General features: G+C 34.2%; 1 protein-coding gene across 2 annotated transcripts in view; it reads right to left on the minus strand.

The window, feature by feature from the left end:
- Positions 1–1727, minus strand: part of LOC127700173 (multiple epidermal growth factor-like domains protein 10) — a 37879-nt gene extending 36152 nt beyond the window's left edge. For both annotated transcript variants that reach the window (XM_052203590.1, XM_052203589.1), the window contains exon 1: positions 1609–1727. In XM_052203590.1, the coding sequence (XP_052059550.1) occupies positions 1609–1614 (6 nt within the window). In that variant the 5' untranslated portion in view covers positions 1615–1727. The remainder of the gene's footprint in view (positions 1–1608) is intronic.
- Between the last annotated feature and the right edge of the window lie 9385 nt (positions 1728–11112).

An 11112-nucleotide genomic window follows, 5' to 3' on the forward strand; every position in this document is an offset into this window, starting at 1 on the left:
ATTAATATTATGTATTCTTTTCAGAAACATAGTCACAAGATGTCGAAACTTACAGGAATTTTGATATCGAAGAGTCATAAGATAAATAAATAATTTTTTCAACAATTCTGCCATATTTTGTACATAAAATTAAGAATGGAAATGGGGAATGTGTCAAAGAGACAACAACCCGACCATAGAGCAGACAACAGCCGAAGGCCACCATGTATATATAATAAGGTGTTTAGCCATACCATCAAAATATTATTCCATATTTCTGTTGAAGACTTTAAGTACAATTTTCAACTTAAACACATCAAAATAAGTCTGCAACCAAAACTATTGATTGCAGATGTTTCAAGCCATTTTAAGTACACTTGGCTATATCATGGCGGCCTGTTTATATTGGTGGAGGAAGCAGAAGTACCGACGAGGAGATCAACCGATCTTCGTCACAAACACTAACAGTCCTAATCAATTAAGACTGAAGTCGAATGCACCTTGCCACAGTGAAGTTCTTATTCACAGGTTCAGTTTTGACAAACTATATGTAAGCTAGTGATCGCTGTAGATGTAGATGGAATACTCAGACCACTCGGCCATCGAGGTCCCTTTACCTAAATAAAGTTATATGTATCTGAAAGAAAATATGCTCATGAAGATTTACGTCCGATATTTTTTTTTTTTTTAAAGACTCTTTGTTTCATTGTCTTTTTTTTAGAATAATAATTTAAAAAAAATCTATAAACAATTACGTTTTGGGACATAAGGGTTTAGCTACATGTATAATGATGAAGGATCTACAGACTGTAGAACCCCAAAAGTACATATAGCTATTCAAGGAACTGTCACTCCCTAATAAGATTGACCTTTTTTTAAATGGTCATGGTGCACTTTAAATAAATAGTACAGTAAAATGGCCTTTGGTTTTAGTTTGAAAATTTATTTGATATTTCAAATGAAAAAATGGCGGATTTAAGAGACACAGCTGCAGAATATGCAGAAATTCAACAAGATGAAAAGATATAGATAACAAATGGCCAAAGAATTAATCGACTGTGTATGAAATGAGTACATTTGCATCTTAACATCAACACAGAAATACAAATGAAATTGTATGGGAATACTCTTAATTCTTCCCTATATAAAGACAATTTAAAATGTAACTTTTTGTACTATTTTTTATTGGGCTATACCATTGGATACTGCCTCGATGGTCTCTTGGTGGTGTGTTTGCCTCGAGTGCGGGGGTTCCAACCCCTCTGGGATCAAACTAAAGACTTTAAAGTTGTTTTTTTGCTGCTACTTCTCTGACAAGCACACGGCATTAAGGAGAAATGGCAAATACTGGTTGGCTCGGAAGTCAGAATGATGTGACCTGGAAGGTTGACATGTCTTCCTGCGGACTGTTACATTGTTAACTAGAACGTTATAAATCCGGCTTTGCGTGTCGGTCTAGTACAAAGCAGGGTTAATATTCATATTACATTTACATGTTCTCGTCTTGAATATGCATTTATTTGCTGCTGAACGTTAAACAACCATCCATCATTATCATCTATAACATTTGTTTGAATAGTATGTATTCGTTCTGTTTTATAAATGTATAACATGAAATATGTAGCGTACCTTCATTGCAACAAGAAAAAAATCACCATGTGTCCACTGTCAACCAGGAAGTACAAGACATACTGTTATATGTTACAGTATATACCCTATTTGGATATCTTTAGTCGGTTCATTGTACACAGAGAGCAGTCAGGCATACAAATATCACATTACTGCCTTTAAAAGTTTTAGATTCAAACGCAATGAAATTATTTATAGTATTTACTAGTGTTTAACAGAGCAAACTGTATATGCCATGTGTAAATTGTTTATTTGTTAAACTTCGTCTGGATAATCTATGTAACGTTGTCAAAGTATAAATGAAGTTGTGATAGCATACGTGACAGAAAAAAAAAAAAAACGTTTAAAGGGATACCCATCACCATGACAAAAAAAAAATCCTGTTGTATTTTTTTTCATTTTTGGTGGACAAGAAGATAAGCCTTTCCTACAAAGGCTGTCAACTTTTTAGGGGAAATTCACCATACGAATTCAGAAAAAAACCAACTCAAAGGTTCCATACCTAGGGCCTCATGTTTCCTTTAAAAATAGGGTAAAACAATGGGTATAGGGTTAAAATATCACTATTTTTTCAGTTGTAAGCATATAATCCTTTAAATGTCTTGTTTACATGTGTAAGTATTGATTCATTTGCTTATATTATACATAAAATACTTAGAAAATGTCTTCATAATGTTTATTGAAATATAGATTTTGACTTGTAATGTCATACTGAAATCCTTGGTAAAAACGGATAGCTCTGATCTACTAAATGTTTGCATTAAATGCATGGTTAGAAAAATTGTGTCGTATAAAATTCTTTAAAAAATCGAATAAAGACTAAACAGAACTCATATTTGAACTTGTCAAATGTTTTAAAAATTCCACCTCCTAATCTTGTGTACATGTATTTCTTGGTCAAGGTTGACTTTTTTAAGCTTGAAAAACCTATAGTTATTAAAAATAATTTTGGTGTTTTTACTTACATTTTCAAACTTTTGATTGAACAGGACTTAATTTGGGGGTAATTTTATGTGTTAGGCTTCAGATATTTGGTTTACAAGCACAATGGTGAGTGAAATCGTTTGACATGAGAGCCCATTTATCGTGACTTTTAAGTGATCTTGACCTCTAACACCAGGAAAAATGTATTACTTTTGAAACAAATACGTTCTTTTTGGAAACCTTTTGCTTTCATACTACATGCCTTTTGTATGTATGATTTTGATACTTGAAGGTTGATACGGTATTAAAAGGTGAATCCTATCAACAGAAATGTACACCGATTCTATAGAACAAATATATATTTGACAAAAGTTCTGCTATCATCGGCCTGAGTTATTCTAAAACATTTTTTTAACGGCATCTCAACCAACGACACTTAGTGTACAACTGTCTCCTGCCTAAGAGTACAGGCACATACATACATGTAATGTTGCATGGTTAAGTGCGGTTGGGAGTGCTCAACTCTATCACTTACCAGGGGAAGTGGTCTTACTTGCAGTACACTTTAGGAGTTATTAGTGATTTACAGTGCAGGGGGAAAAAGGGGGGGGGGAAATATTTGAGTCGCGCAAGCAACAAGAATACTCCCATGTCCCTGCATTGTCATCACTAACAACTCTTAGATTATACTCTAAATATTTTGTGTCATATACATATTCAAGAATTTTTCCCACGGTCTGTGCAAAAAGATCTTGCATGTAGTTAAAGTAGTCATAAAAAATGAGTGACGAGAGAGAGGGTGGAATAGGCCAACAGATTTGGCTCGAAAGGTAAGAATATTAGTTTTGCAAAGAGCTCAACCTTGGTATGTCATGAATAAAAAATGCATGGTTGACGACGTTTTAACGTTTACGCTGGATATGTTTACATTAATATTTGCCACGTGGTGTTATCGCTATAATCAATCATCCAATCCTTCAATGTATTTTTCATTTTTCCACCCCTTTTTTATTAATACCTGTTACATTTGTTTCCTCGTGTAACAAAAGATCTGAGTGATAACAATACATAGAAATTAAAACAAATGGGTAGACTTGTACTTATTTTCCCTAAATATATAAAGCACCATAACATAATTTTAAAGCCTACTTAAAATAGTACCATATACATGAGGGCAAAAAGGATCACAGCTACTAGATATTGTTTAAAGCGGCATTCGCTGCCACATTCATGTTCATCGATTTGACTCAAATTTTCATCTTTTATTTAAAACATACTAAAACGTATCATTATCTAAATTATAAAAGGTCCAAAAGAAATAATGCACAATATATGGACTAGCAATAATGAATCAGCATGTAGTGTGTATTTTAGACTAATTTACCATCGATATGACCTCCAAAGAATGCCAAAGCGCTTCTTACTTAATATGAGCGCACGATCAGCTCTTTTACAACCCTATAGAATTATAAAAAGAAGCATACAATGCTTAAGACCGTACTTTGACCTATAATGGTTTACTTTTATAAATTTGGACATGGATGGAGAGTTGTCTCATTGGCACTCATACCACATCTTCTTATATCTGTTAAGAGTTATATCAAGCTTTTTGTTTGTTTTTCTATGCATTGTGTTTTAATATACTGTCGGGGATCATAGAATTTTTAGTCACAGCTGTTGTATTTTATACGGAAATACAATTCGATATTGGAGTGCCTGTAGATTGTTGTCAGCCAATCAAAGAGGACTCGGTAGCCAAGTGATCTCAGTAGTCGAACTACTGTATCACTAGTCTGTCAACACCAAGGTTGTGAGTTCGAATCCTGCACTCGACTCCAATCTTTATTTGTGTGGATTGTCAGTTTTCCTAACGAAGGTCAGTGGTTCTCTCCGGTTTCCTCCAACAATAAAAACTGACCGCCACGAAATAACAGAATGCTGCTAAAAGTGGCGTTAAACACCAATCAATCAACAAATCAATCAATCTATATGTGTATATATATATATTATATAACTCGTCTCAAATTTTACCCAACAATGTTAGATCTTCAAATTTGCGTTAGCAAATGTTTGGTCTTCCCTCAAGAAGGTTTACCGATCCCTTCAACAGTTTTGTGCCAATATAAACAAAAAATTGATACTTTTCTGACATTGACCTTATACTTATTTTATACTGCAACCTGAAATTGCAACAATTAGATTGATAATGTAAGCACAAAAATAAAACATATTTTCTATCCTTTAGCGAACCCCAAATTGTGAGGAAAAGTGCCATGATAACTATCATTGGTAGATAAAGATACGAGGAAGAGTTGTAGCTACAGTATACAAACATAAATATGATATAAAATACCAGAAAAGAACGGCAATCGTACAATAAATTATTTTTTAAGTCTGTTTGAGCTCATGTCATTGATTAGAAAAAAAGGTAAATCCTCGTTTTACCTCGAATGATTGTGTGTGTGCAAGATCAATCAACGCAATGATTCTTCCCGGTGGTTTCATTTTTCTATGTTGACGTTCTTTTTCTTTTGTAATAACTGAACATGCTGAGCACATGCATAGCCTATCCCCAGCTAAAGGTTTAATTGATAGTCGCATTAATAGGGATTCAACTCGCGTTGAATAATTTACTTGCGATGGTTTTGAGCCAGGCATTTTGACAAAATTGAAGTAAACTGACTGCTAATAGCGAAATAGTGTTGCACGAATCCGCTTTTATAAATGTTTGAAATAAAACAAAATTCAAATTTTAGTTGTGTAACTAAATCGTAGCATATGCCACTTTAATAGGTTTAGATATAAACATTTATCATAAAATAAGGTCAAATGAAGCTAGAATTTAAACACTACTATAAGTTTATCACCACGAGGAGAATTAAACAAAGTTGATGAACATTATAATATAGAGGATGGAAAATGTCAGAATGTATCACAAAAACAATCTAAGTATACTGTTAAAAAAAAAAAGAAACGCATAGCTCCGATAAATTTTTCAAAAATGCAAAATATATATTACAAGGTAAAATGAAGCGGTCAACTGCATCTTCAAATTTTTACAGGTAAGTTTTAAACAGGAATGGCGAGCAATTCCACGCAACGACATTAGAACATTTATAGCATCCATGCCGAAGAGATGCTTAGCAGCGAGAGGTGGTCATAGACGGTACTAACTTTAAGGGCACAGGAAGTAACTGTAATTGTGATAAACTGACTTTTATTCATCAATCTCGAAGGAATTTACTGTCCTCTTCTCAATCAAACACGTTTTGAGTGAATATCTTTATTAGTAATTGTAAAATTTCTATTCAAAATACATGTATAAAATTTCTTAAAAATCCATTGTGCGATTCTTTTTTGGCAGAGCAAATATGTAGTCAGTGTGATTTGGGACTAAAGCATGAATAAGTACAATGTGTGATTCAGTATTTACCTACTGTGCTTGGTCAATCATAGTTCAAGTTGTTATTAAGTGTTGTTAAAATGCGACTTGGATAACTTCGCCCATTTTATTGTTATTTGTTGATTAATCAAGCATTTTAGCTAGGTGTCATCTTAGAATTACAGAGAGGGTTAATGTGTTTTGCCCTACACCGAAGGCCTCACGTTGACTTTGAAGAGAAGATTAAAAATCAAAGCATCATTCTATGACAATTCGTTCATTCCTTGTGTTTTTAGTAAAGATTTTGTCATAAACATTACATTTTTCTAATATGTATGTTTTTCAGGCATGTCATTCAACACATTTTTTTTCTCTATTTTATCAATTTTTAACTGTAACAAAAATAAAAAGTAAAAGAAACAAAACAAAATAAAACAAAACAAGAGATCAATACTATCTGCACGAATATATTGACACAAGAATAAATGACAAATCTCAAAAGCAATCCAAACATGGATTATGGAAAAACTATTTCTCATTTCCAATGTAGTAATTGAATTTTGAACAAATGATACTAAATATGTTACTTCTTTTTTGTTTCATTTATCAGCAAGCGTCTCAGCGTTCACACAGAAAGTTATCTAGATTTGTTCTCCGCAAGAACATGTCTTTAAGTTATTGATTATGTACACATTTTTGAACTCGTCGACAGGAATTGTATTTCTCTTTTTCTTTTTGGGGGGTTTTACCTGTTCTAAAATGTGGTCAGCACTGTTTTCGTCTGAACTTTTACTCATTATTAATGATTCCTGGAGATTCATTTCTGAACTTTGCCTTGGTCGTTTGCGAGATGATGCATCCATCTGCACATCTCAATGATCTTGGCTACTACATGTAACACACGCTTGAATTTTTGCTTCTTTGACAATTTGTTTATATAAGATCGTTTTGGCTTCATCTAAAATAAAAAAAAAATGAATTTTCCATTTAGGCCTAGACTTATGTTACATTATATAAATTTCAGTTGCGGGGGCATAAAAAATGGAGATGTTATATGGTTGCCAATGAGACAACTATTTGCAAGAGTTCACATGATGAAGATACTTAGTTTTCAACAATTGACACTATTTTCTTCAAATTGACCCTATTTTCTTGCTTGAAATATCGTCTTGTACTTGTTCTGGTATAACATTTAATACTGCACTATAATAAGGAGGTTTATGACAAAAATATTATTTATTGATTGATTTTGGATGCTTCACGTCCAGTGGCAAATATTACATGCATGTTCAGGACAAGTTTATGCATAAACATATACATTGTAAAGGTCAATTTAAAAAAATGTATAGTTGCACCAATATGTCTGGTTTTCTTCTCTTTTACTAACCGTATTCTGGCTGGTACACTAGCATTACTTTTATTGTCCTCTTTTTTTCTTAACTATTCCCCTGCAAATTAAAAAAAACACGTAAAAATATCTTGAGTAATAAAGGATGTTCGCTCCTCTGTTTCAAAATAACAAGCCCTGTAAAAGACTGGTATACATGTAAACTGATAGTATATAAATATCGAAACTAAAAAAGCAGAAATAAATTATAGGTCAATGTCCTTATTTTCAAATGGTGAAGTTGAAGTCATCCCTTCGTAAATTTTACGGACGCCATCACGAGTTAGTTGACCGTTATGGAATAACCGTTTCACAGATGATATCGGATATGTTCCTTATGTCGTAACTACAATACCCTTCCCTTTTCACGAAAGTGACTTACCGAATTAGACTATTTACCGGATTTGTAATAACATAAGCAACACAACGGGTGCCACATGTGGAGCAGGATCTGCTTACCCTTCCGGAGCACCTGAGATCACCCCCAGTTTTTGGTGGGGTTCGTGTTGCTTAGTCTTTAGTTTTCTATGTTGTGTCATCTGTACTATTATTTGTCTGTTTGTCTTTTTATTTTTGGCCATGACGTTGTAAGTTTGTTTTCGATCTATGAGTTTGACTGTCCCTCTGGTATCTTTCGTCCCTCTTTTTCAAGATATCATCAATAGAAATTTGGCGGAAAATGATTCTCTCTAGATTTTTCATGCATTTAACGTTCGCACCTTTTTCCTTTCAAAAACTATGAAAAAAAAACTATGAAAAAGTAAAAAGAATTTTATAATATTTTCAAAAATGGCTTTTTAAACTACATGTTATAAAACTATAAAAATAGAAGTAGGGGTTAGCGGGCAAAATTTTTCTTGGCACTACATGGATAAAAATAGAGGATTCCGAATATCTAACAAAAAGTCAAAATCAAGAGTAGCGAACATCCAGATTTTTTTTCTTCAGTTTTTGTTGGGGCCTCGGTGGCCAAATTGGTCAAAGTAGTCGAACTACTGTATACCAAGCCTGTGAACACTGCGATTGTGTGTTCAAATCCGGCAAGTGGCATGTGAGTTCAACTCCAATCTTATTTGACAAGGATTCTTAGTTTTCCTACCGAAGGTCAGTGGTTCTCTCTAGGAACTCTTTTTTCTTCCACCAACAAAAACTAACCGCCGCGAAATAGCACAATCAATCAATCAATTAGTTTTTGTGCAGAATACTGTTATCAATCTACCGATAATTATTTCTTGAAATAGACCCAGCCCTCCCCATGTGTTTCCTGTATACTCACATCATTTGCGACATGCGATGTTGACATTTAGTCTGCAGCTTTACAAGGACGACCATTAGTTATTATTGTCTTATGCAAGTTATCTATTTTTGGCTCTTGCTAGGGTGGGGATAGGAGGTGGTTTCGTTTCGAATTACAGGGGAAATAAATACCAAATCATGAATTCCCGTGAAAATAATGTTGCCTTATCACGATATCATTAAATCCAGAATTCCCGATGACTTAACTTGCAGTTCCCGTATTCCAGCGTTTTGAACGGTTCAATCCTGAATTCCCCAAAAAGGTCCTTCCATACCTTTACGTGGCCAGGATATTCATATAATCGAATCAGAGACAATATGTCTCTGTTTGAATGTACGTAACATAAATAATAATATCCCCTAAAAACAAAGGTTGGGGAGGTGACTTTATGTAGCTACATGTATGGTTAATGCATAGGTTTCCCTTCCTAGCGTTGTCTTGGTTGGTCCCCCTTTTTCAAAATCCTGGATTTGCAACAGAACAAGTTGTCCGTTGTTATAAACCTGTTATATTGTTTGTTTCAAATACTACTACCTTCAACACTCTAACTTTCATTTAAACTTACAATCTTTCTTTTCTTGTCGCCATCTTTACTCGCTGACTTGTCCTACAAATTCTTGCATTGATAGGGATTGTACCAGAGTAATGGCAATAGGTCACATTACGTGAGAACTCTAGAGTAACAAGTGAAAACTGCCAGTTAGTCTCACTACGTTTAGAAACAATGTGATTACTGCTGACAGTTACAAAAATGTATCGACACTTTTTACATTGTGTTGTTTTCACCTGCAAAAAATTATGCAAAGTGACCTTAATTTCATAACTCTACCATGATTGAAGATTGAGTAGGGATTATTGGAGGAATAAAATAAAATGAAAGTATAAACACATGATTTTTAAACCCTTTTGTGATTTTATTTTGTTTTGTTTTGTTTTTGTTTGTTTTATTACTGCATTATTTTAATGTCTGCTTTTATAAAACATACAAAGACACGACGAAGATAATTTACACATTAGTTTGATTGTGCAAAGCTGTCGACCGGGATGATGGACGGGGGGTTTGCCCTCTTTTCGGAGAAAGTGGGTGCTTTCAGGGGCGGATCCAGGATTTTGGTAAAGGGGGGGAGCAAAGTATGTTAAGATCGTCGAGCGGAGCGAGGCGAAAATGTTTTTGGACCTTTTTTTGGCTAAAAAACATAAAATAAGTGTAAAATGCACTTTTTTAACGGTTCCTGACGTAAGGCATGTATATTTTACAGTTAAAGTGTAAGGGTTGGACATTTTGTTTGCCGTATTCTCTTTATTAATTGTCTATTATAAAATGATTCGATGGATCCAAAGCTATGTACTAATATATTTGATGTGGGACTTGTCAGTAAAAAATTGACATGGACAATTATCGTCTGTTATATGTTTAGTTTGCATAACGTCAGGGATTTCTTGTAAACAAGATATACGCCGGGCTATTCAATGAAATTTACAATACGACCGACACGAGTTAAGAAAGACAAACAAGCAACTTTTATCCAAATGTTTGGTTGAAATGTTTCACCCAACAAGGGAAGTGAGGGGTTTCAAATCAACCAAAGGCTACGAATGAGTCTGAAATGACAACGAATATATGAATGACGGTCGACAAATGGAGACATAAAGGCCACACCCAGCAGGCAGGTTGCTGTCGGGCCTTGAAAAAGTATTCATTTTATCAGTTTGACGAAACAGACATTCTGGTCAGATATGTGATTTATATGCAAACCTCCGGCCCCAAAAAAATTACGCCCGTTTTTTATCCATCATGTTCATTTAATGCTAAATAATTCTGTTGGAAATTTTTGTTTTTAATAGCAAAAAAAGTGGACAAGATTATTGTTTTCAATCCAGATACGGCCAGAATTTTTGTTTAAGGCAAAAATCAGGGTCAGAATATTTTCTCTCAAACATCTCAGACTGCCCCCTTAAATCAAATGGTCCTTACTTAGACTTTAAATCTATCTAGAGCTTATTGACTAGGGATCATTATTCAGCTATGTTATTATTAGGCTGGGGCGTGTTGGGTTAAACATGTTTTCGTAGGTAAATAATATTGCTGTGGAACTTTTTTTAATGAAAGTGTAATAGAGTATTACTTTCTGTTCGGTGGAATTGTGAAATAGAAGTCAATAAATACGTTCTTGCTCAATCCTTTGTCGCTTTGAAGGTGTCATACTTGTCATCCCCTGCCTAAGCAATGTGTTACTGTAATTTGAATTTCAAAATGACTGAGTGACGTTTTTTCGACGCACTGGTCAACTCCACCGTAGCGAATCACAGGATTTTGACATAATCAATAATATATTACAGTAAATACGACCGAAACATATCTTTATAAGCAAAGAATTGCCGCATAAAAATTAAATACGCGGAAAATGGCAAAGTTCACAAAGCCTAGTCTGATTAATCATTTTACAAAAAAAAAAGTGCAAGCAAAAAGGGGGGGGGGGGGGGGGGCGTACTGGCTTTTTGGCTTTTGTTATC

This window comes from Mytilus californianus, unplaced genomic scaffold (genome assembly GCF_021869535.1).
Source record: "Mytilus californianus isolate M0D057914Y unplaced genomic scaffold, xbMytCali1.0.p SCAF_1, whole genome shotgun sequence".
NCBI classification, from domain to species: domain Eukaryota; kingdom Metazoa; phylum Mollusca; class Bivalvia; order Mytilida; family Mytilidae; genus Mytilus; species Mytilus californianus.